The 27,145-nt window shown below is 44.8% G+C and overlaps 1 protein-coding gene across 2 annotated transcripts in view; it reads right to left on the minus strand.

The window, feature by feature from the left end:
• LOC143806308 (protein Shroom4-like) overlaps window positions 1-27,145 on the minus strand; it is a 471,342-nt gene that overhangs the window by 45,013 nt on the left and 399,184 nt on the right. For both annotated transcript variants that reach the window (XM_077286552.1, XM_077286551.1), the window contains one exon: window positions 17,675-17,849. In XM_077286552.1, coding sequence (XP_077142667.1) covers window positions 17,675-17,849 — 175 coding nt within the window. The remainder of the gene's footprint in view (window positions 1-17,674; window positions 17,850-27,145) is intronic.

Here is a 27,145-nt window from a genome sequence, read left to right on the forward strand (position 1 = left end):
ACAGAATCCACACCAGGACAGTCCGAAGGCTCAACCTGCCCCAAAGAAAAACGAGGATGAAAACTAAAATTACAAAAGAAGGGCGAAACCAAGGTAGCCGAACTAGCCCGATTATTAAGGGCAAACTCAGCCAATGGCAAGAAAGCCACCCAATCATCCTGATCAGCAGATACAAAGCATCTCAAATAAGTTTCCAAAGTCTGATTAGTTCGCTCGGTCTGGCCATTTGTCTGAGGATGAAATGCGGGAGAAAAAGACAAATCAATGCCCAGCCTGGCACAAAAGGCCCGCCAAAACCTAGAAACAAACTGGTAACCTCTCTCAGACACAATATTCTCCGGAATACCATGCAAACGAACCACATGCTGAAAAAAAAATGGAACCAAATCAGAAGAGGAAGGCAATTTAGGCAAAGTCAGCAAATGAACCATCTTAGAGAACCGGTCACAAACAACCCAGATAACAGACATCCTCTGGGAAACCGGAAGATCAGAAATAAAATCCATAGAAATATGCGTCCAAGGCCTCTCAGGGACCGGCAAAGGCAAAAGCAACCCACTAGCACGGGAACAACAAGGCTTGGCCCGCGCACAAGTCCCACAGGACTGCACAAAAGCACGCACAACACGTGACAAAGAAGGCCACCAAAAGGACCTACCCACCAAATCTCTGGTACTAAAAATACCAGGATGGCCAGCCAACACAGAACAATGAACCTCAGAAATCACTCTACTAGTCCATCTATCAGGAACAAACAATTTCCCCGCTAGACAGCGGTCAGGTTTGTCAGTCTGAAATTCCTGAAGAACCCGTCGTAAATCAGGGGAAATGGCAGAAAGAACCACCCCTTCTTTCAGAATGCCGACCGGTTCAAGGACCTCAGGAGAATCGGGCAAAAAACTCCTAGAGAGGGCATCAGCCTTAATGTTCTTAGAACCCGGAAGATACGAGACCACGAAATCAAAACGGGAAAAAACAAGGACCATCGAGCCTGTCTAGGATTCAGCCGCTTGGCAGACTCGAGGTAAATCAGATTTTTATGATCAGTCAAGACCACAATACGGTGCTTAGCTCCCTCAAGCCAATGTCGCCACTCCTCAAATGCCCACTTCATAGCCAACAACTCCCGATTGACGACATCATAATTGCGTTCAGCAGGTGAAAATTTACGGGAAAAGAATGCACACGGTTTCATCAAGGAACCAACAGGATCCTTCTGAGACAAAACGGCTCCTGCCCCAATCTCAGAAGCGTCAACCTCAACCTGAAACGGAAGAGAAACATCCGGTTGATGCAACACCGGGGCAGAAGTAAATCGGCGTTTAAGCTCCTGAAAGGCAGAGACAGCCGCAGAGGACCAATTCGTCACATCAGCGCCTTTCTTCGTCAAATCGGTCAAGGGTTTAACCACACTGGAGAAGTTAGCAATGAAACGGCGATAAAAATTAGCAAAGCCCAAAAATTTCTGAAGGCTCTTCATGGATGTGGGTTGAATCCAATCATGAATGGCCTGAACCTTAACCGGATCCATCTCTATAGATGAGGGAGAAAAAATGAAGCCCAAAAAAAAACCTTCTGCACTCCAAAGAGACACTTAGACCCCTTCACAAACAAGGCATTATCACGAAGGATCTGAAATACCATCCTGACCTGTTCAACATGGGACTCCCAATCATCGGAAAAAATTAAAATGTCATCCAAATATACAATCATGAATTTATCAAGATAAGTCCGGAAGATATTGTGCATGAAGGACTGAAAAACAGATGGAGCATTAGAGAGTCTGAATGGCATCACAAGGTATTCAAAATGGCCTTCGGGCGTATTAAACGCAGTTTTCCATTCAACACCCTGCTTAATACGAACAAGATTATATGCCCCCCAAAGGTCAATCTTCGTAAACCAACTAGCCCCCTTAATCCTAGCAAATAAATCAGAAATCAGAGGTAAGGGGTATTGAAACTTGACCGTGATCTTATTCAAGAGGCGATAATCAATACAGGGTCTCAAGGAGCCATCCTTCTTAGCAACAAAAAAAAAACCCGCTCCCAACGGTGAAGAAGATGGCCGAATATGCCCTTTCTCCAAAGATTCCTTAACATAACTCTGCATGGCGGCATGTTCAGGCACAGACAGGTTGAAAAGTCGGCCCTTAGGAAACTTACAGCCTGGAATCAAGTCAATCGCGCAATCATAGTCCCTATGCGGTGGGAGAGAACTGGACCTGGGCTCATCGAATACATCCTGAAAATCAGACAAAAACTCTGGAATTTCAGAAGAGGAAGAAGAGGAGATTGACATCAAAGGAACGTCATTATGAACCCCCTGACATCCCCAACTAGTCACAGACATAGACTTCCAATCCAACACAGGATTACGTACCTGCAACCACGGAAAACCCAGCACGATGGCATCATGCAAATTATGCAACACCAGAAATCGACAATCTTCCTGATGTGCTGGAGCCATGCACATGGTCAGCTGAGTCCAATACTGAGGTTTATTCTTGGCCAATGGTGTAGCATCAATGCCCCTTAAAGGAATAGGGTTCTGCAAAGACTGCAAGGGAAATCCACAACGCCTGGCAAACTCAAAGTCCATTAAGTTCAAAGCGGCGCCTGAATCCACAAACGCCATGACAGAAAATGATGACAATGAGCATATCAAGGACACAGATAACAGAAATTTAGGTTGTACAGTACTGATGGTAAATGAAGTAGCGATCCTCTTTGTATGCTTAGGGCAGACTGAAATGACATGAGAAGCATCGCCACAATAAAAACAAAACCTATTCTGACGTCTGAATCCCTGTTCCGTTCTAGACAGAATCCTATCACACTGCATTGGCTCAGGCATCTACTCTGAGGACAACGCCGCAGCGCGCACAGTTCTGCGCTCCCGCAAGCGCCGATCAATCTGAATGGCCAGAGACATAGAATCACCCAGACCGAAAGGCGTGGGAAACCCCACCATAACATCTTTGATGGCTTCAGAAAGACCCTTTCTGAAAATTGCCGCCAAAGCATCATCATTCCATCTAGTCAACACAGACCATTTTCTAAATTTCTGACAATACAACTCTGCTGCTTCTTGACCCTGAACCAGGGCCAACAAGGTCTTCTCACCTTGATCAACCGAATTTGGTTCATCATATAATAATCCCAAAGCCTGAAAAAAGGCATCTACATTAACCCCTTCCTGACATCCGACGTACTATCCCGTCGAGGTGGGGTGGGCCCGTATGACCGCCGACGGGATAGTACGTCATAGCCGATCGGCCGCGCTCACGGGGGGAGCGCGGCCGATCGCGGCCGGGTGTCGGCTGCATATCGCAGCTGACATCCGGCACTATGTGCCAGGAGCGGTCACGGACCGCCCCCGGCACATTAACCCCCGGCACACCGCGATCAAACATGATCGCGATGTGCCGGCGATGCAGGGAAGCATCGCGCAGGGAGAGGGCTCCCTGCGGGCTTCCCTGAGCCCCCCGCAGCAACGCGATGTGATCGCGTTGCTGCGAGGGTCTTACCTCCCTCCCTGCCTGCTCCAGACCCGGATCCAAGATGGCCGCGGATCCGGGTCCTGCAGGGAGGGAGGTGGCTTCACAGACGCCTGCTCAGAGCAGGCACTGTGAAGCAGCCTGTACTTCTCGCAGATCGGTGATCTGTCAGAGTGCTATGCAAACTGGCAGATCACCGATCTGTATTGTCCCCCCCTGGGGCAAAGTAAAAAAGTTAAAAAAAAAATTTCCAAATGTGTAAAAAAAAATAAAAAAAAATATTCCAAAATAATGAAAAAAAAAAAAATATATTATTCCCATAAATACATTTCTTTATCTAAATTAAAAAAAAAAAACAATAAAAGTACACATATTTAGTATCTCCACGTCCGTAACGACCCAACCTATAAAACTGCCACACTAGTTAACCCCTTCAGTAAACACCGTAAGAAAAAAAAAAAAAAACGAGGCAAAAAACAACGCTTTATTACCATACCGCCGAACAAAAAGTAGAATAACACGCGATCAAAAAGACTGATATAAATATCCATGGTACCGCTGAAAACGTCATCTTGTCCCGCAAAAAACAAGCCGCCATACAGCATCATCAGCAAAAAAATAAAAAAGTTATAGTCCTGAGAATAAAGCGATACCAAAATAATTATTTTTTCTATAAAATAGTTTTTATCGTATAAAAGCGCCAAAACATAAAAAAAATGATATAAATGAGATATCGCTGTAATCATACTGACCCGACGAATAAAACTGCTTTATCAATTTTACCAAACCCGGAACGGTATAAACGCCTCTCCCAAAAGAAGTTCATGAATAGCAGGTTTTTGGTCATTCTGCCTCACAAAAATCGGAATAAAAAGCGATCAAAAACGGTCACATGTCCGAAAATGTTACCAATAAAAACGTCAACTCGTCCCGCAAAAAACAAGACCTCACATGACTCTGTGGAGCAAATGTGGAAAAATTATAGGTCTCAAAATGTGGAGACGCAAAAACTTTTTTGCTATAAAAAGCGTCGCTGGTTTCACACTTGCGTTTTTGTCTGCAGCGTTTTTTGCACAAAAAAACGCATGCGTTTTTTCCCTATATTTAACATTGAAAACGCATGCGGTTTTTTTGTACGCGTTTGGTCGCGTTTTCAAACGCATGCGGTTTTTTTCTGCATGCGTTCATTTTCAGAAATACAACCTGCAGTATTTTCTTGCGTTTTTAAGCACATGCGTTTGCGTTAAAAACGCATGCATTTTTATCGAAAAAAAACAGAAAACACACTGAAAAGCCACCCACCACCATCAAGGTGATAAAGGGATCCAAACCCTAACCCTAACTCTACCCCTAACCTCACCCCTAACCGTTTAATGAACATTTTCTGACAGTCATAGTGCCACGTATTTCAGTGCCACGTATTTCAGTGCCACGTATTTCAGTGCCACGTATTTCAGTGCCATGTATTTCAGTGCCACGTATCACGTATTTCAGTGCCACGTGTTTCAGTGCCACGTATTTCAGTGCCACGTATCACGTATTTCAGTGCCACATATTTTAGTACCACGTATTTCAGTTGCACGTATTTCAGTGCCACGTATTTCAGTGCCACGTATTTCAGTGCCACGTATCACGTATTTCAGTGCCACGTGTTTCAGTGCCAAGTATTTAAGTGCCACGTATCACATATTTCAGTGCCACGTATTTAAGTGCCACGTATTTAAGTGCCACGTATTTAAGTGCCACGTATTTAAGTGCCACGTATTTCAGTGCCACGTATTTAAGTGCCACGTATCACATATTTCAGTGCCACGTATTTCAGTGCCACGTATTTCAGTGCCACGTATTTCAGTGCCACGTATTTCAGTGCCACGTGTTTCAGTGCCATGTGTTTCAGTGCCACGTATTTAAGTGCCACGTATCACGTATTTCAGTGCCACGTATTTCAGTGCCATGTATTTCAGTGCCACGTATTTCAGTGCCACGTATTTCAGTCACGTTTAGGGTTAGGGTTAGGGGTAGGGTTAGGGTTAGGGCTAGGGTTGGAGGTAAAGTTAGGGTTGGGGCTAAAGTTAGGGTTGGGGCTAAAGTTAGGGTTAGGATTACATTTACGTTTGGATTAGGGTTGGGATTAGAATTATGGGTGTGTCAGGGCTAGGGGTGTGGTTAGGGTTACCGTTGGGATTAGGGTTAGGGGTGTGTTTGGGTTAGGGTTTCAGGTAGAATTGGGGGGTTTCCACTGTCCAGGCACATCAGGGGCTCTCCAAGCGCGACATGGCGTCCAATCTCAATTCCAGCCAATTCTGCGTTGAAAAAGTAAAACAGTGCTCCTTCCCTTCCGAGCTCTCCCGTGCGCCCAAAAAGGGGTTTACCCCAACATATGTGTTATCAGCATACTCGGGACAAATTGAACAACAACTTCTGGGGTCCAAGTTCTCTTGTTATCCTTAGGAAAATAAAAATTTGGGGGGCTAAAAATCATTTTTGTGGGAAAAAAAAGATGTTTTATTTTCACGGCTCTGCATTATAAACTGTAGTGAAACACTTGGGGGTTCAAAGTTCTCACAACACATCTAGATAAGTTCCTTAGGAGGTCTAGTTTCCAATATGGGGTCACTTGTGGGGGGTTTGTACTGTTTGGGTACATCAGGGGCTCTGCAAATGCAACGTGACGCCTGCAGACCAATCCATTTAAGGCTGCATTCCAAATGGCGCTCCTTCCCTTCCGAGCTCTGTCATGCGCCCAAACAGTGGTTCCCCCCGACATATGGGGTATCAGCGTACTCAGGACAAATTGGACAACAACTTTTGGGGTCTAATTTATCCTGTTACCCTTGTGAAAATACAAAACTGGGGGCTAAAAAATCATTTTTGTGAAAAAAAAAAGAATTTTTATTTTCACGGCTTTGCGCTATAAACTTTAGTGAAACACTTGGGGGTTCAAAGTTCTCAAAACACATCTAGATAAGTTCCTTGGGAGGTCTAGTTTCCAATATGGGGTCACTTGTGGGGGGTTTGTACTGTTTGGGTACATCAGGGGCTCTGCAAATGCAACGTGACGGCTGCTGACCAATCCATTTAAGTCTGCATTCCAAATGGCGCTCCTTCCCTTCCGAGCTCTGTCATGCGCCCAAACAGTGGTTCCCCCCCACATATGGGGTATCAGCGTACTCAGGACAAATTGGACAACAACTTTTGGGGTCTAATTTATCCTGTTACCCTTGTGAAAATACAAAACTGGGGGCTAAAAAATCATTTTTGTGAAAAAAAAAAAAAAGAATTTTTATTTTCACGGCTTTGCGCTATAAACTTTAGTGAAACACTTGGGGGTTCAAAGTTCTCAAAACACATCTAGATAAGTTCCTTGGGAGGTCTAGTTTCCAATATGGGGTCACTTGTGGGGGGTTTGTACTGTTTGGGTACATCAGGGGCTCTGCAAATGCAACGTGACGGCTGCTGACCAATCCATTTAAGTCTGCATTCCAAATGGCGCTCCTTCCCTTCCGAGCTCTGTCATGCGCCCAAACAGTGGTTCCCCCCCACATATGGGGTATCAGCGTACTCAGGACAAATTGGAAAACAAATTTTGGGGTCCAATTTATTCTGTTACCCTTGTAAAAATACAAAGCTGGGGGCTAAAAAATCATTTTTGAGAAAAAAAAAAAAAATTATTTTCACGGCTCTGCGTTATAATCTGTAGTGAAACACTTGGGGGTTCAAAGCTCTCAAAACACATCTAGATAAGTTCCTTAGGGGGTCTACTTTGCAAAATGGTGTCACTTGTAGGGAGTTTCAATGTTTAGGCACATCAGGGGCTCTCCAAACGCAACATGGCGTCCCATCTCAATTCCAGTCAATTTTGCATTGAAAAGTCAAATGGCGCTCCTTCCCTTCCAAGCTCTGCCATGCGCCCAAACAATGGTTTACACCCACATATGGGGTATCAGCGTACTCAGGACAAATTGCACAACATTTTTTGGGGTCCAATTTCTTCTCTTACCCTTGGGAAAATAAAAAATTGGGGGCGAAAAGATCATTTTTGTGAAAAAATGTGATTTTTTATTTTTACGGCTCTGCATTATAAACTTCTGTGAAGCACTTGGTGGGTCAAAGTGCTCACCACACATCTAGATAAGTTCCTTAGGGGGTCTACTTTCCAAAATGGTGTCACTTGTAGGGAGTTTCAATGTTTAGGCACATCAGGGGCTCTCCAAACGCAACATGGCGTCCCATCTCAATTCCAGTCAATTTTGCATTGAAAAGTCAAATGGCGCTCCTTCCCTTCCAAGCTCTGCCATGCGCCCAAACAATGGTTTACACCCACATATGGGGTATCAGCGTACTCAGGACAAATTGCACAACATTTTTTGGGGTCCAATTTCTTCTCTTACCCTTGGGAAAATAAAAAATTGGGGGCGAAAAGATCATTTTTGTGAAAAAATATGATTTTTTATTTTTACGGCTCTGCATTATAAACTTCTGTGAAGCACTTGGTGGGTCAAAGTGCTCACCACACATCTAGATAAGTTCCTTAGGGGGTCTACTTTCCAAAATGGTGTCACTTGTAGGGAGTTTCAATGTTTAGGCACATCAGGGGCTCTCCAAACGCAACATGGCGTCCCATCTCAATTCCAGTCAATTTTGCATTGAAAAGTCAAATGGCGCTCCTTCCCTTCCAAGCTCTGCCATGCGCCTAAACAATGGTTTACACCCACATATGGGGTATCAGCGTACTCAGGACAAATTGTACAACAACTTGGGGGGCCTTTTTCTCCTGTTACCCTTGGTAAAATAAAACAAATTGGAGCTGAAATAAATTTTGTGTGAAAAAAAGTTAAATGTTCATTTTTATTTAAACATTCCAAAAATTCCTGTGAAACACCTGAAGGGTTAATAAACTTCTTGAATGTGGTTTTGAGCACTTTGAGGGGTGCAGTTTTTAGAATGGTGTCACACTTGAGTATTTTCTATCATATAGACCCCTCAAAATGACTTCAAATGAGATGTGGTCCCTAAAAAAAAATGGTGTTGTAAAAATGAGAAATTGCTGGTCAACTTTTAACCATTATAACTCCGTCACAAAAAAAAATTTTGGTTCCAAAATTGTACTGATGTAAAGTAGACATGTGGGAAATGTTACTTATTAAGTATTTTGCGTGACATATGTCTGTGATTTAAGGGCACAAAAATTCAAAGTTGGAAAATTGCAAAATTTTCAAAATTTTCGCCAAATTTCCATTTTTTTCACAAATAAACGCAAGTTATATCGAATAAATTTTACCTTTAACATGAAGTACAATATGTCACGAGAAAACAATGTCAGAATCGCCAAGATCCGTCAAAGCGTTCCAGAGTTATAGCCTCATAAAGGGACAGTGGTCAGAATTGTAAAAATTGGCCCGGTCATTAACGTGCAAACCACCCTTGGGGGTGAAGGGGTTAAGCAAGGCCGGATTCCCAGATTCCTGGGAAAATGCCCAATCCTGAGGATCGCCACGCAGCAGGGAGATGACAATTTTAACCTGCTGAATGGAATCACCAGAGGATCGAGGTTTCAGAGCAAAAAACAGTATAAAGTTGTTTTTAAAACTCAAAAACTTGGACCTATCCCCAAAAAACAAATCAGGAGTAAGAATCCTAGGCTCCAGAACTGGAGACTGAACAATATAATCAGAAATATCCTGTACCCTAGCAGCAAGCTGGTCCACACGAGAAGCCAATCCCTGAACATCCATGCTAGCACAAGACTCCTCAGCCACCCAGAGGAAAAGAGGGAAGAAGAGACCAAGCAGACTACAGAAAAAAAAATGGCTCAACACCTTTCTTCCCTTCTTCTGAGATGCATTTAACTCATTGTAGGCCAGTTGTACTGTTATGATCCGGTGACCTTGGAGCCGCATGAGACTTTCTCAGGAGAAGGTTGGACCTGTACTAACCGCAAACCCTAAACTGACACCGCAACTAGAAGTAGCCGTGGGGTGTACCTAACACATCCTAGACACCTCGACACAGCCGGAGGACTAAATACCCCTATAGATGGAAATGGGAATTCTATCTTGCCTCAGAGCAGAACCCCAAAGGATAGGCAGCCCCCCCACAAATATTGACTGTGAGTATAAGAGGAAAGACAAACGCAGGCAGAAATCAGGATTTAGCAAAAGAGACCATGCTAGCTAAATAGGAAAGGATAGGACAGAATTCTAAGCAGTCAGTATTAAAACCCTAAAAATATCCACAGCAGATAATACAAAAATTCCACAATCTAACTAAAGTCATGGAATGTATCTCTGCATCTCCTGAGAATCCAACTGGACTGAAAATATCCAAACACAGTCTAAGCTGGACAAGAAAAAACAATGAATAGTACTGAATTGTAAAGCACACCGCATGTGTGCAGCAGAAACAAAACTAGACACTTATCTTGGCTGATTTGGCAGCAGGGCAGGAGGAACCAGATAGAGATGAATAAACTCCAAGAACAATGGACAACTGGCAATGGCTAATGAATCCTGCACACCTAAATACCCCAGTCAGAGCTGCAATCAGCAGGAACACCTGCCCAGGATTGCAACCCAAGGACAACTGCATTACCACCAGCAACCACCGGGGGAACCCAAGAGCAGAATTCACAACAGTGACATCTGTTGTGAATTCTGCTCTTGGGCTCCCTCTGGTGGTTGTTGGTGGTAGTGCAGTTGTCTTGGGGTTGTAATCCAGGCAGGTGTTTCTGCTTATTGCAGCTCTATTAGGTATTTAGGTGTGCAGGATCCATGAGTCCATGCCAGTTGTCCATTGTACTTGGAGGGATTACATCTCTCTCTGGCTCCTCATGCCCTGCTGCCAATTCAGCTAAGATAAGTGTCTGGTTTTTTGTCTCTGTGCACACATGCAGTGTGCTTTGCAATTCAGTGCAATTCATTGTGTTTTTGTCCAGCTTAGACTTTGTTTGGATTTTTTAGTCATGCTGGATTCTCAGGAGATGCAGATATACTTTCTATGTCTTTAGTTAGATGTAGTATATTTGTATTATCTGCTGTGGATATTTTTAGGATTTTAATACTGACCGCTTAGAATTCTGTCCTATCCTTTTCTGTTTAGCTAGAAGTGCCTCTTTTGCTAAATCCTGTTTTTCTGCCTGCGTGTGTTTTTCCTCTTATACTCACAGTCAATATTTGTGGGGGGCTGCCTATCCTCTGGGGTTCTGCTCTGAGGCAAGATAGAATTCCCATTTCCATCTATAGGGGTATTTAGTCCTCCGGCTGTGTCGAGGTGTCTAGGACGTGTTAGGTACATCCCACGGCTACTTCTAGTTGTGGTGTTAGTTAAGGGTTTGCAGTCAGTACAGGTACCACCTACTCCTGAGAAAGTCTCTCATGCGGCTCCAAGGTCACCGGATCATAACAGACATCACTGAGTGGGCTGAGTTATAAAATGCACTCCTCTTTTCTCAAAGTTATGACAAACTATTTTTTGACATAGTTCGCTGTATGAACTGTTATGGTTTCCAATGGCAAGGAAACATCAGAAGCATAGAATAAACGGACAAGTTCTCGGGTGATGGAAACTAGAGCTGACTGCGATGCTAAACCTACACACCACACTAGAAGTAGCCAGGGGGCATTCCTGCGTTGTCTCTAGATGCCGCGCGCCAGCCGGAGAACTAACTACCCCTGGTAGAAGAAAACACAGTCCTGGCTTGCCTCCAGAGAATGTCCCCACAGGAGATAGCAGCCCCCCACATATAATAACGGTGAGAGCAGATGAAAAGACACACGTAGTATGAAAGCAGATTTAGCACAGAGAGGCCCGCTAACTAAATAGCAGAAAGATACAACAGAGGACTTCGCGGTCAGCTGCAAAACCCTTCAAAACACCATCCTGAAATTACCTTAACTCATGTGACAACTCATGCCACTGGAGTGGTAATTTCAGCCCAACAAGAACTTCCAGCTGCAGAGATTCACATAAGTGCAAACTGGACAAAACATACAAAAATAGACTTAAGGACTAAAGTGTCCAACTTAGCTGAGCAGAAAACTGGGAGCAGGAACATGCAACAGAATCACTCTGGATACATTGATGGCCAGCATTAGAATGACTGAGGAGCAAGGTTAAATAGGATACTCCCACATCCTGATAGGAACAGGTGAACTGAGAAGGCAAAGCTTGCAGGACACCAGTACCACAAGAGACCACCGGGGGAGCCCACGAACCGAATCACAACAGTACCCCCCCCTTAAGGAGGGGGCACCGAACCCTCACAAGAACCACCAGGGCGATCTGGATGAGCCCTATGAAAGGCACGGACCAAATCAGAAGCATGAACATCAGAAGCTGTAACCCAAGAATTATCCTCTTGACCGTAGCCCTTCCATTTCACCAGATATTGAAGTCTCCGTCTGGAAACACGGGAGTCCAAGATTTTCTCCACCACGTACTCCAATTCACCCTCAACCAGCACAGGAGCAGGAGGCTCAACAGAAGGCACAAGTGGTACCTCATACCTCCGCAATAATGACCGATGGAAGACATTATGGATAGCAAAGGATGCTGGGAGGTCCAAACGAAAAGACACAGGGTTAAGAATTTCCAAAATCTTATAAGGACCGATGAACCGAGGCTTAAACTTAGGAGAAGAGACCCTCATAGGGACAAAACGGGAGGACAACCACACCAAGTCCCCAACACGAAGACGAGGACCAACACGACGATGGCGATTAGCAAAACGTTGAGTCCTCTCCTGGAACAACTCCAAATTGTCCACCACCTGCCCCCAAATACGATGCAACCTATCCACCATGGTATCCACTCCAGGACAATCCGAAGACTCCACCTGACCAGATGAAAAACGAGGATGGAACCCTGAATTGCAAAAGAAAGGGGAGACCAAAGTGGCAGAACTGGCCCGATTATTAAGGGCAAACTCAGCCAACGGCAAAAAGGAGACCCAGTCATCCTGATCAGCAGACACGAAACACCTCAAATAAGTCTCCAAGGTCTGATTAGTACGTTCCGTCTGGCCATTTGTCTGGGGATGAAATGCAGACGAAAAAGACAAATCAATGCCCATCCTGGCACAAAACGCCCGCCAAAATCTGGACACAAACTGGGGTCCCCTGTCGGAAACGATATTCTCCGGAATACCATGCAGCCGAACCACATTCTGAAAAAACAGGGGCACCAACTCAGATGAGGAAGGCAGCTTGGGCAAGGGCACCAAATGAACCATCTTAGAAAAGCGGTCACACACCACTCAAATGACGGACATCTTCTGAGAAACAGGGAGATCAGAAATAAAATCCATAGAGATGTGTGTCCAAGGCCTCTTAGGAACAGGCAAGGGCAACAACAACCCACTAGCCCGAGAACAACAAGGCTTGGCCCGAGCACAAACATCGCAAGACTGCACAAAAGTACGCACGTCCCGAGACAGGGAAGGCCACCAGAAAAACCTAGCCACCAAATCTCTGGTACCAAAAATTCCCGGATGACCTGCCAACGCAGAAGAATGAACCTCCGAGATGACTCTATTGGTCCACTCATCCGGCACAAACAATCTACCAGGCGGACAACGATCAGGCCGATCCGCCTGAAACTCTTGTAAAGCACGTCGCAGGTCTGGGAAGACAGCAGACAATATCACCCCATCCTTAAGTATACCCGTAGGTTTAGAATCACCAGGGGAATCAGGTTCAAAACTCCTAGAAAGGGCATCCGCCTTCACATTCTTAGTACCTGGCAGATACGAAACCACAAAATTAAACCGGGAGAAAAACAACGACCAGCGCGCCTGTCTAGGATTCAGACGTCTGGCCGACTCAAGATAAATCAAATTTTTGTGATCAGTCAAGACCACCACCTGATGTTTAGCACCCTCAAGCCAATGACGCCACTCCTCGAATGCCCACTTCATCGCCAAAAGCTCCCGATTACCGACGTCATAATTTCGCTCGGCGGGCGAAAATTTTCGAGAAAAGAACGCACAAGGTCTCATCACTGAACAATCTGAACTTTTCTGCGACAAAACCGCCCCCGCTCCGATCTCGGAAGCATCAACTTCCACCTGAAAAGGAAGAGAAACATCAGGCTGGCACAACACCGGAGCAGAAGAAAAACGGCGCTTAAGCTCCCGAAAGGCCTCCACAGCAGCAGGAGACCAATCTGCAACATCAGCACCCTTTTTAGTCAAATCAGTCAAAGGCCTGACAACGCTAGAAAAACCAGTTATGAATCGACGATAAAAGTTAGCAAAGCCCAAAAATTTCTGAAGGCCCTTAAGAGAAGTCGGTTGCGTCCAGTCACAAATAGCCCGAACCTTCACAGGATCCATCTCAATAGAAGAGGGGGAAAAAATGTACCCCAAAAAAGAAATCTTCTGAACCCCAAAAACACACTTTGAACCTTTAACAAACAGAGAATTGGTCCGCAAAACCTGAAAAACCCTCCTAACTTGTTGAACATGAGATTCCCAGTCATCCGAAAAAATCAAGATATCGTCCAAATACACAATCATAAATTTATCCAGATATTCACGGAAAATATTGTGCATAAAAGACTGAAAGACCAAAGGGGCATTTGACAGACCAAAAGGCATCACCAAATACTCAAAATGGCCCTCGGGCGTATTAAATGCGGTTTTCCACTCATCCCCCTGCTTAATTCGCACCAAATTATACGCACCGCGAAGATCAATCTTAGAGAACCACTTCGCCCCCTCAATGCGAGCAAATAAATCTGTCAGCAATGGCAAAGGATACTGATACTTGACTGTGATCTTATTCAAGAGTCTATAATCAATACAAGGTCTCAAAGAACCATCGCTTTTAGCTACGAAAAAGAACCCCGCTCCAAGAGGAGACGAAGAAGGACGAATATGTCCCTTTTCCAAGGACTCCCTAATATACTCTCGCATGGCAGCATGTTCAGGTACAGACAGATTGAATAGACGACCCTTAGGAAATTTACTGCCAGGGATCAAATCTATGGCGCAATCGCAATCTCTGTGAGGAGGAAGAGAATTAAGAGTAGATTCCTCAAAAACCTCACGATAATCAGACAAAAACTCAGGAATTTCAGATGGAATAGATGAAGCAATGGAGACCGAAGATGTGTCCCCATGATTTCCCTGACATCCCCAGCTTAGTACAGACATTGTTTTCCAGTCAAGGACTGGGTTATGAGTTTGCAACCATGGCAATCCCAGCACCAACACATCATGTAGATTATACAGTACAAGGAAGCGAATCATCTCTTGATGGTCTGGAGTCATACACATAGTCACTTGTGTCCAGTACTGTGGTTTATTACTAGCCAATGGTGTAGAATCAATACCCTTTAAAGGTATAGGAACTTCCAGAGGCTCTAGATCAAACCCACAGCGCCTGGCAAAGGACCAATCCATAAGACTCAAAGCGGCGCCAGAATCCACATACGCATCCGCAACAATAGAAGATAACGAACAAATTAGAGTTACAGACAAAATAAACTTGGACTGCAAAGTGCCAATAGCAGAGGATTTATCAACTTTCTTTGTTCGTTTAGAGCATGCTGATATAACATGAGTAGAATTTCCACAATAGAAGCACAAATGATTTTTGCGCCTATAAATCTGTCGTTCGCTTCTGGACAGAAAGCTATCACATTGCATACTCTGTGGTGCCTCTTCAGAAGACACCGCCAACTGGTGCACAGGTTTGCGTTCCCGTAAACGCCGATCAATCTGAATTGCCATTGTCATGGACTCATTCAGACCAGTAGGCGCAGGAAACCCCACCATGACGTCTTTTACAGCATCAGAGAGACCTTCTCTGAAAATTGCCGCCAGAGCGCACTCATTCCACTGAGTAAGCACAGACCATTTTCGAAATTTTTGGCAATATATTTCGGCTTCATCTTGCCCCTGAGAGAGGGCTATTAGGGCTTTCTCAGCCTGAATCTCCAAATTTGGTTCCTCATAAAGCAACCCCAAAGCCAGAAAAAACGCATCCACATTGAGCAACGCAGGATCCCCTGGTGCCAATGAAAATGCCCAATTTTGGGGGTCATCCCGCAGTAAAGAAATAACAATTTTTACTTGCTGGGCAGGATCTCCAGCAGAATGAGATCTCAGCGAAAGAAACAATTTACAATTGTATTTAAAATTTAGAAAACAAGATCGATCTCCAGAAAAAAACTCCGGTATAGGAATTTTAGGTTCAGACCGAGGAGCATGTAACAAAAAATCTTGTATATTCTGAACTTTAGAGGCAAGATTATTCAAATTGGTAGCCAGACTCTGGGGATCCATATTTCAACAGATAAAGTCTGAGCCATTCAGGGGTTAAGAGGAGAGGAAAACAGGAGACTGCAATTAGAGCTGGAGTGCAACTTCAGAGGAAGGAAAAAAAAAAAAAAAAAAGGTTTCACACAGTTCCTTTTCTCTCCTGCTTCAGCCTATAGATTAAACATTTTGGCTGGCCATACTGTTATGGTTTCCAATGGCAAGGAAACATCAGAAGCATAGAATAAACGGACAAGCTCTCGGGTGATGGAAACTAGAGCTGACCGCGATGCTAAACCTACACACCACACTAGAAGTAGCCAGGGGGCATTCCTGCGTTGTCTCTAGATGCCGCGCGCCAGCCGGAGAACTAACTACCCCTGGTAGAAGAAAACACAGTCCTGGCTTGCCTCCAGAGAATGTCCCCACAGGAGATAGCAGCCCCCCACATATAATAACGGTGAGAGCAGATGAAAAGACACACGTAGTATGAAAGCAGATTTAGCACAGAGAGGCCCGCTAACTAAATAGCAGAAAGATACAACAGAGGACTTCGCGGTCAGCTGCAAAACCCTTCAAAACACCATCCTGAAATTACCTTAACTCATGTGACAACTCATGCCACTGGAGTGGTAATTTCAGCCCAACAAGAGCTTCCAGCTGCAGAGATTCACATAAGTGCAAACTGGACAAAACATACAAAAATAGACTTAAGGACTAAAGTGTCCAACTTAGCTGAGCAGAAAACTGGGAGCAGGAACATGCAACAGAATCACTCTGGATACATTGATGGCCAGCATTAGAATGACTGAGGAGCAAGGTTAAATAGGATACTCCCACATCCTGATAGGAACAGGTGAACTGAGAAGGCAAAGCTTGCAGGACACCAGTACCACAAGAGACCACCGGGGGAGCCCACGAACCGAATCACAACAATGAACCTTGTATATGGATGACCCAATGATCAGGAGGGGCACCACATCGGGGGGATTCTTTTAAGTGTAAACATGGCATAGTTACACGACCCACTTATGGAGAAACTCGCTCGTTGCACTCATTGAGTTTAGCTTCTAGCGATTTCAGGGAGTTATAGTTCACTCAATGGACATCCGGAATATATAATCCTTACATCTCTAGCCCTGATCGGTGCCAATACACATAAACTTAGAAGAACAATACAATCCCATGCTTTCTGTACCAGATTTAGCCAGTATCAGGTGGGAGGGGGGAATGAGGAGTGTAGGGAGACTTGATGGTCACAGCACAGAGACATAAAAATTGTTGAAGGAGGGGGAAAAAGAGGGGATTAGGATTCCAGCCTTCTGATGGCAGGCACAAGAAACTGCAGCTGAGAGCTCTGTATATGTAATTCAAGTAGTCAGAACTTCTTATTTCCTGACAGTGTCCCAGCATGTAGTGTCCCAGCATGTAGTGTCCCAGCATGTAGTGTCCCATCATGCAGTGTTCCAGCATGTAGTGCCCCAGCATGTAGTGTGTCCCAGCATGCAGTGTCCTAGCATGTAGTGCCCCAGCATGTAGTGTCCCAGCATATAGTGTCCGCCATGTAGGGTCCACCATGTAGGGTCCACCATGTAGGGTCCATCATGTAGTCTCCCAACAAGTAGTTCCCCAAGATGTAGTGTCCCAGCATGTAGTGTCCCAGCAACCCCCACATGTACTTATGATGGCTAACAGATGTAAATCTTTCAGCTGCGGTGATGAAAACTAAATCTCCGAGCACTAAAAAATACTCGGAAGACACCCGAGCGTCCTCGGGAAATCTCGAGAAACGAGTATATTCACTCATCACTAGTTCCTACACTTGTGTATCAGCATCTAGTATATGAACTGATGTAAATCTGAGTAGTTGGGGACCCAGGACATCCACAGAAGAACCATACTCTCAGCATTCTCACCTTCTTAGAAGTCAATTCATTCTCTTCGTCTTCTTCCGTTACGTCTCCAGCTTGGTCTTTCATTCTGTTCAGCAGATCAGCCTTTGCTGCAGATAAATTATAGTAAGTAGCACCTGTAATAGGGCTAATAGTTCCACACAAATGTGTTGGAGAAATTGGTTGGAATTCTTCATACCTTGAGAAGAGACACACAAAAAATAATTTATTAATTTTACGAAAACTACATATATTCTATCTGTAGCGCAACCATTACCATAGTTAAGGACCCGTACATAACCCCTTTTCTCATGTACAGCACCATGGAATTAATGGTGCTATATAAAGAAATAATAATAATAATAATAGTGAAATTGCCGAAATTCAAATTTTGCAGATTTGCTCAAATTTTGCCGACCTGATGCAAATCAAATATGCCCCCTTCCAATATTGGAAAAAAAACAAACAAAAAAAAACAAAATGAAAATTATATAAAAATTAGGCCCCATGTATAACAAAAGTCAAAAAGTAAAATTGCTTTAAAACAACATGAGCAAGAAAAACAAAAATATGCCATGAAAATGTGATCAACAATGGGGGCAAGGGGTCGTGGCTTATTCTTGAGCTGATTAAAGGGAAGACTTAGCCCAGCTCGCCTTCCACTGTGTGAGAGCAAGATTTGTATTTTATCTATCCTGAATTCTTCTTAGTTTCTTTCTATATGCATTTCTTTCCTTCCAAGATGGAGTCCATGACCAGATAAGAGGGCTCAGTACAACCCCTTGACCACAAGCTGGGTGTCAATAGTGATAACTTAGCCAATTAGAGGTATCTATGCTAATGCCAGCAAATATTTAGAGATAAGATGAGCCAATTATATTGTTAAAATGTATGAATACTAATAACCTATATAAAGACTAAGGGTACTGTCACACAGTCACACTTTGGACGCTACGACGGCACGATCCGTGACGTCGCAGCGTCGTATGAGTATCGCTCCAGCGTCGTAGACTGCGGTCACACGTTGCAATCACGGCGCTGGAGCGATGCCGAAGTCCCCGGGTAACCAGGGTAAACATCGGGTTACTAAGCGCAGGGCCGCGCTTAGTAACCCGATGTTTACCGTGGTTACCAGCGTAAACGTAAAAAAAACAAACCGTACATACTCACATTCCGGTGTCTGTCCCCCGGCGTTCTGCTTCTCTCCACTGTGTAAGCAGCAGAGCCGGAAAGCACAGCGGTGACGTCAGACGTCACCGCTGTGCTCGCTTTCCGGCTGGCCGGCGCTCACAGTGCAGAGAAGCTGAGACGCCGGAGGACAGACACCGGAATGTGAGTATGTACTGTTTGTTTTTTTTTACTTTTACGCTGGTAACCACGGTAAACATCGGGTTACTAAGCGTGGCCCTGCGCTTAGTTACCCGATGTTTACCCTGGTTACAAGCGAACACATCGCTGGATCGCTGTCACACACAACGATCCAGCGATGTCAGCTGGTGATCAAGCGACGAAAGAAAGTTCCAAACGATCTGCTACGACGTACGATTCTCAGCAGGATCCCTGATCGCTGCTGCATGTCAGACACAGCGATATCGTATGGATATCGCTGGAACGTCACGGATCGTACGGTTGTAGCGATCAAAGTGTGACTGTGTGACAGTACCCTAACCGAATGTGGTAATAAAGAGTTCTGTTCTGATACTGAGTGTCAGTGTGGTTCTCTTTCTTTGTACATGTACTTGGATTTTACAATTTAAATTGGAGCAGACTCAGAATCTCAGAACATCTCACAATACATGGCGACGACAAACCTGGCGCAACCAACAAGGACCCGCTAGTTCAAAGAACCACTTGATCCTAACATTTTGTTGGTGCCTGGACATACTGACAAATCAAAAGCTGCAGCACAGTAAGTCTACGTTCACATTAGAGTCGGGCGCCGCAGCATCGCCGCATCCGTCATGCGCCCCTATATTTAACATGGGGGCGCATGGACATGCGTTGTGCTGCGTTTTGCGACGCATGGCCGCAAGCGTTGGGCGCAGAGAACGCAACAAGTTGCATTTTTTTTGCGTCCAACTTTCGGCCAAAAAGGACGCATGCGTCGCAAAACGCAGCGTTTTAGCGTGCGTTTTGTTGCGGTTTTGTTTGCGTTGTGCGTTGCGTCGCCGACGCTGCGGCGCACAACGCAAATGTGAACGTAGCCTAAGAAGTTTCATTCTTACACATTACGTCATAAAGGCTTAAAATCCTGCAGTGTCCGCAAAGTACCCCTGCTCAAAAAGGCACAAGTGCAGACCTGTCTGAAGTTTGCCAACGAACACCTGGATGATTCTGTGGATGATTGGGAGAAGGTGCTGTGGTCAGATGAGACAAAAATTGAGTTCTTTGGCATTAACTCAACTCGCCGTGTTTGGAGGATGAGAAATGCGGTCTGTGACCTAAAGAACACCGTCCCCACTGTCAAGCATGGAGATGGAAACATTATGTTTTGGGGGTGTTTCTCTGCTAAAAGCACAGTCACCGCATCAATGGGAGAATGGATGGAGCAATGTACTGTAAAATCCTGAGTGACCAACTCCTGCCCTCCGCCAGGACATTAAAAAAGGGTCATGGCTGGCTCTTCCAGCAAAACAATGACCCAAAACATACAGCCAAGGAAACAAAGGAATGGCTCAAAAAGAAGCACATTAAGGTCATGGAGTGGCCAAGCCAGTCTCCGTACCTTAATCCCACAGAAAACTTATGGAGGGAGTTCAAGGTCTCAGTTGCCAAGCGACAGCCTCAAAATCTAAATGATATAGAGATGATCTGCAAAGAGGAGTGGACCAAAATTCCTCCTGGCATGAGTGCAAACCTCCTCATCAATGTCAGGAAAACACTTCACTTTTCTTTTTAGCTATGAAACTAGCAGCTCTCTGGCGCCCCCCTTACCCACAGGTCAGTCACGGTACTGCACATAGGATAAGTAGTCGCCGGAAAGGCTGTCCTGTCACGTGCTGGTTATCAGGGCACTCTGCAGTGAGGGCGGTATATACAGTTGTGCTCAAAAGTTTACATACCCAGGCAGAATGTTTGCTTTTTTTGGCCTTTTTTCAGAGAATATGAATGATAACACCAAAACTTTTTCTCCACTCATGGTTAGTGGTTGGGTGAAGCCATTTATTGTAAAACTATTGTGTTTTCTCTTTTAAAATCACAATGACAACCCAAAACATCCTGTATATCCCCAGTCCCAGGCCAGGAGTACATATATAAATCAAAGATCTGTCACTGCCAGGATCCCCCCAATAATGCCAGAATGCTATGCTTCCACCAGTTGCTCGTTAGATATGAGCCAGTCCATTACCAAGCCTATATCGGGTCAGAAACCAACCTCGGTTAGCGTGAATATGCACGTAGTACATGTCGGTTCAATCATAGAGCAAAAGAACGAAGCAGCAAATTTATAAATTTACTCCAGAAAAATAGGCAGTCTTTAAAAAAGTTACAAAAGATAGTACAAATGAGACAAATACAATATGTACAAACAGTTAGAAAATAAAAGAGATAAAAATGTGAAACTTACTAAATCTCAGTCACAACTATGACATGTCGATAAAGGGGAGGAGAGTTCCCAAAGAAATGATTCAGCAGCACAGCATCGTGTTAGCTGTCTCTCCAGCTCTCTTAATACCTCCTAAAATGGATGTTCCTGTTTTATGGTTGGCCCAAAAACCTGAGACTCCTCCTTTGGCTGACCTGCCCTTGTGGGCAGTTTTCAAGGAGGTACACCTCTTTTGGAAAATTATCAGAAACCTCCTATTCTCCATATATCTGGCCTGGAATATCACAGGCCAATGATATTGGCATTATATTTTCCACTGCAATTTTATCGTTATTTTGAAACTAAACACGGTATGTCTGTGATTTGCTGGTGAGTAGAAATTAATTTCCCAGGTTTCTGATGGCCCTAGATGCCAAAAAACACTGCCATGCGTTGCCAAGGTGCCCAGATCTTGGAAATCCAATTGTCATGTTTCTAGGATTCATGTGTGGAGGCAATAAACTTGCATTCCAGAGGGAGAGAGAGGGAGTAGAAATTCACAAAGAGGGGGGAAGGACTGCATGTGAGATCTGTTTCTACCAATGCTGGGGAGGAGTAGTAGCCAGCTCTGGATGTGTAATCCGTAGGATGGAAAATAATTCATATTTTCCTGACAATCAACTACAAAAAAGTCTGACTGCTGTGCTTGTCACCAAGTATGAAACCTTGTTTGCCAGAGGGATCAAACATTTATTTCTCACTGCCAAATGCAGATAAATTTATATATTTCATACAATGTGATTTTCTGGATTTTATTTTTGATATTCTATATACAAACATACACACACACACACACACACACACACACACACACACACACACACACACACACACACACACACACACACACACACAGTACAGACCAAAAGTTTGGACACACCTTCACATTTAAAGGTTTTTCTGTATTTTCATGACTATGAAAATTGTACATTCACACTGAAGGAATCAAAACTATGAATTAACACATGTGGAATTATATACTTAACAAAAAAGTGTGAAACAACTGAAATTATGTCTTATATTCTAGGTTCTTCAAAGTAGCCACCTTTTGCTTTGATGACTGCTTTGCACACTCTTGGCATTCTCTTGATGAGCTTCAAGAGGTAGTCACCCGGAATGGTTTTCACTTCACAGGTGTGCCCTGTCATGTTTAATAAGTGGGATTTCTTGCCTTATAAATGGGGTTGGGACAATCAGTTGTGTTGTGCAGAAGTCTGGTGGATACACAGCTGATAGTCCTACTGAATGGACTGTTAGAATTTGTATTATGGCAAGAAAAAAGTAGCTAAGTAAAGAAAAACGAGTGGCCATCATTACTTTAAGAAATGGAGGTCAGTCAGACTGAAAAATTTGGAAAACTTTGAAAATGTCCTCAAGTGCAGTGGCAAAAACGATCAAGCACTACAAAGAAATTGGCGCACATGAGGACCGCCCCAGGAAAGGAAGACCAAGAGTCACCTCTGCTTCTGAGGATAAGTTTATCCAAGTCACCAGCCTCAGAAATTGTAGGTTAACAGCAGCTCAGATTAGAGACCAGGTCAATGCCACACAAAGTTCTAGCAGCAGACACATCTCTACAACAACTGTTAAGAGGAGACTTTGTGCAGCAGGCCTTCATGGTAAAATAGCTGCTAGGAAACCACTGCTAAGGACAGGCAACAAGCAGAAGAGACTTGTTTGGGCTAAAGAATACAAGGGATGGACATTAGACCAGTGGAAATCAGTGCTTTGGTCTGATGAGTCCAAATTTGAGATCTTTGGTTTCAACCACCGTGTTTTTGTGCGATGCAGTCTGACTGACCTCCATTTCTTAAAGTAATGATGGCCACTCGTTTTTCTTTACTTAGCTGCTTTTTTCTTGCCATAATACAAATTCTAACAGTCCATTCAGTAGGACTATCAGCTGTGTATCCACCAGACTTCTGCACAACACAACTGATGGTCCCAACCCCATTTATAAGGCAAGAAATCCCACTTATTAAACCTGACAGGGCACACCTGTGAAGTGAAAACCATTCCGGGTGACTGCCTCTTGAAGCTCATCAAGAGAATGCCAAGAGTGTGCAAAGCAGTCATCAAAGCAAAAGGTGGCTACTTTGAAGAACCTAGAGTGTAAGACATAATTTCAGTTGTTTCACACTTTTTTGTTAAGTATATAATTCCACATGTGTTAATTCATAGTTTTGATGCCTTCAGTGTGAATGTACAATTTTCATAGTCATGAAAATACAGAAAAATCTTTAAATGAGAAGGTGTGTCAAAACTTTTGGTCTGTACTGTAGGTCTTATGTTTTATGTACTGTTGTATGTTGTATGTACTGTTGTATGTTGTATGTACTGTTGTATGTCATATGTTGTATGTTCTGTTGTATGTTTTATGTTGTATGTACAGTATGTCATATGTTGTATGTACTTGTTATATGTTGTATGTACTGTATGTGTGTATGTGTTTTGTTTTGTTTTTAAATTCAACACATTAGCCGGATGATGGAACTACTACTGTCCCATCATTGGCTAATGTGTCAATCACTGTCACTGTCACTGTAGCAGGCATAGCCCGATGGGACTTGTAGTCCCATCGAACGATGCCTGCACACACACACACACACACACACACACACCCAAAGACCCCCCGCACAGCCCCGCAGACCCCTGGACAGCCAGCAGACCCCCGACAGCCCCGCACAGACCCCCGACAGCCCTGCACAGACCCCCGGCAGCCCCGCACAGACCCCTGGCAGCCCCGCACAGACCCCCAGAAAGCCCCGCACAGACCCCCGACAGCCCCGCACAGACCCCAGACAGCCCTACAGATGCACCGGCAGCCCTGCACAGACCCTGACAGCCCTGCAGACGCACCGGCAGCCTCGCACAGACCCCCTACAGCCCTGCACTGACCCCTGGCAGCCCCGCACAGACCCCCGGCAGCCCCGCACAGACCCCCAGACAGCCCCACACAGACCCCCGACAGCCCCGCACAAACCCCAGACAGCCCCGAACATACCCAAGACAGCCCTACAGACGCATCGGCAGCCCTGCACAGACCCTGACAGCCCTGCAGACGCACCGGCAGCCTCGCACAGACCCCCGGCAGCCCTGCACAGACCCCCGGCAGCCCCGCACAGACCCCCCGACAGCCCCGCACAGACCCCCCGACAGCCCCGCACAGACCCCAGACAGCCCCACAGACACACCGGCAGCCCTGCACAGACCCTGACAGCCCTGCAGATGCACCGGCAGCCTCGCACAGACCCCCTACAGCCCTGCACAGACCCCGGACAGCCCCACTGACAGCCCGCAGACCCCGCACACACATACACGCACACAGTCACTGCACACACTCTGCCCACACACTCCTTCCTCCCGATCTGCAGCATTTCATCCGCAGCTAAACCGCAGATCTTTTTTACATGTGCATCTTGGTGTCAGCCATGTTTCGGTGAGGTGAGAAACATATAATCCCATAAAAACTCAAAACTTTAATGAAACATATTTGTTAAAAATGCCCTCCCAGTGCAAATAATTATATCAAATATAGCATAAGTCTATAGCAATAACCTGACAACTCCCTGTGTTTGCCTGCTATCCCTTCCAGTCTGTCTTTTCATTGTGACACCTCACATCTATGGATTAGCCGGTTCCTTATCATGCCTCCTGATGAACTGTGTGGACGGGGAAATGCGTCAAGGCTGGAAGCGAAGTTTGGGATAACCCCCGGTTTGGTTTCTCTTTTTGATATCAATGTTCACTAATTGTGTATCCAAGAGAACTACTGTGGACAATTGATACTTTTTGTTTGAACCACGCTGTTAAGCTTTTTTGTGGCCCCTTTGATTTTGTGTACATGTCTTGTTCAGCTGTGGAGAGACCATGATTTATGTCTATTTTTTATGGGTCTCACAATATATGGTATTGTCTATTAATCCTATTTGATTACCTTTAGAAGGACAAGACTAGTACTATGTATAGGCTATATAAGGGTGTCATTTTACACAATAACCTGTTTTTCTTAAATTGATAAGTACTATCTCTTCATTTCTTTTGATTGCTTATTGTTTTCCCACCTATAGTATATTAGGATTTATCAGGGCTAGTCTGGGACAGCCATCGCGGAGTGGGGGCGCCAAATAACCGTACCTAATAGGGTACCAACCTCCACTGCTAAGAAGGGATAGCAGGCAAACTAAGGGATTTGTCAGGTTATTGCTACAGACTTATGCTATATTTGATACTAGACTGTGGCCCGATTCTAATGCATCGGGTATTCTAGAATATGCATGTCCCCGTAGTATATGGACAATGATGATTCCAGAATTCGCGGCAGACTGTGCCCGTCGCTGATTGGTCGAGGCAACCTTTATGACATCATCATCGCCATGGCAACCATTATGACATCTACGTCGATACTGTGCCCGTCGCTGATTGGTCGAGGCGAATTCGCGGCAGACTGTGCCCGTCGCTGATTGGTCGAGGCAACCTTTATGACATCATCGTCGCCATGCTATGCCCGTCGCTGATTGGTCGAGGCCCAGGCGGCGTTGCCCAATCAGAGATGCGGGATTTCCAGGACAGACAGACAGACAGAAAAACCCTTAGACAATTATATATATAGATAACTATTTGCACTGGGAGAGTATTTTTAACAAAAATATTTCATTTAAGTTTGGAGTTTTTATGCGATTATATGTTTCACATTTTTCGTCCCTGGTTTTACGAGACATTTTTGTTACTATGTTTCGGTGAGGCCCAGGAAGGAAAGATTACGAGAGGTAAAGAGATCATAAATCACGTGGAGTTTACTGCAGATGGAGCGGGCATGCCATAGTGATCTAGAGAGAGGGTGCAGGGTTGTGGGCGTCAAGGGCATGGATTTGAGGTGGGCAAGATTTCGGGTGTTTATGTTGGGTTGGGAGTGATAGAAGGGGGTAATAATGGGAGGTATGAGCTGTGGGTGTCCAGGATTGGGAGATATGTCTCCAACAGTGAGGAGAAGCAGAGAAAGAGAGCAGATGGGAGAAGGAGAGTGGGCGGCTTGTTTTGTGTTTTATTAGGAGAGATCTGAGGTTGAGGAGCTCAGCAGAGGAGGACAGGTGGGAAGGCAGGAGGGAAGGAGAGATTATTACTTGGCTCGAGGGTGCTGGGGTTTGGGGATAGCGAAGAAGAGAAATGGAGCCAAAAGTGTTGGAGCTTAAGTCAGCATGATGAGAGTAAGTGTGGTGGAAAGGGAAAGAAGTTTAGTACATTTATTAACAGTGGTTAGTCTTACCTTCTGTTCACTTCTGGCTCACTTCTGGCATATTTCTGATGTTATCTGTTGTGAGTTTGTTTTTGGGCTCCCCCGGTGGTCACTGGTGGTACTGGACTTGTGTGCTTCTCTTTCTCTGTTCACCTGTTTCCATCAGGATATGGGTGTATCCTATTTAGCCTTGCTGCTCAGTTATTCTAGTGCCGGCCATCAATGTAACCAGAGCCTTTCTGTTGCATGTTCCTGCTTCTAGACTACTATCAGCTAAGTTGGACTCTTAGTCCTAAGTTTGTTTTGCATTTTTGTTCCAGTTCACAGTTATGTTATTTTTCTGTAGCTGGAAGCTCTTGTGGGCCGAAATTGCCACTCCGGTGTCATGAGTTGACACATGAGTCTTAAAGTAATTTCGGGATGGTACTTTAATAGGGTTTCCAGCTGACCGTGAAGTTCCCTATTGTATCTTCTTGCTATCTAGTAAGTGGACCTCGCTTTGCTGAACCTACCTTCATACTGCGTATGTCTTTTCCTCTGAACTCACCGTCAATGTATGTGGGGGGCTTCTGTCTCCTTTTTGGGGGAGTTTCCCTAGAGGTGGGCCAGGTCTGTCTTTTCCTCTATTAGGGTTAGTTAGTCCTCCGGCTGGCGCTAGGCGTCTAGGGATAAA

The sequence above is a fragment of the Ranitomeya variabilis genome, chromosome 2 (genome assembly GCF_051348905.1).
Source record: "Ranitomeya variabilis isolate aRanVar5 chromosome 2, aRanVar5.hap1, whole genome shotgun sequence".
Taxonomy (NCBI): Eukaryota; Metazoa; Chordata; class Amphibia; order Anura; family Dendrobatidae; genus Ranitomeya; species Ranitomeya variabilis.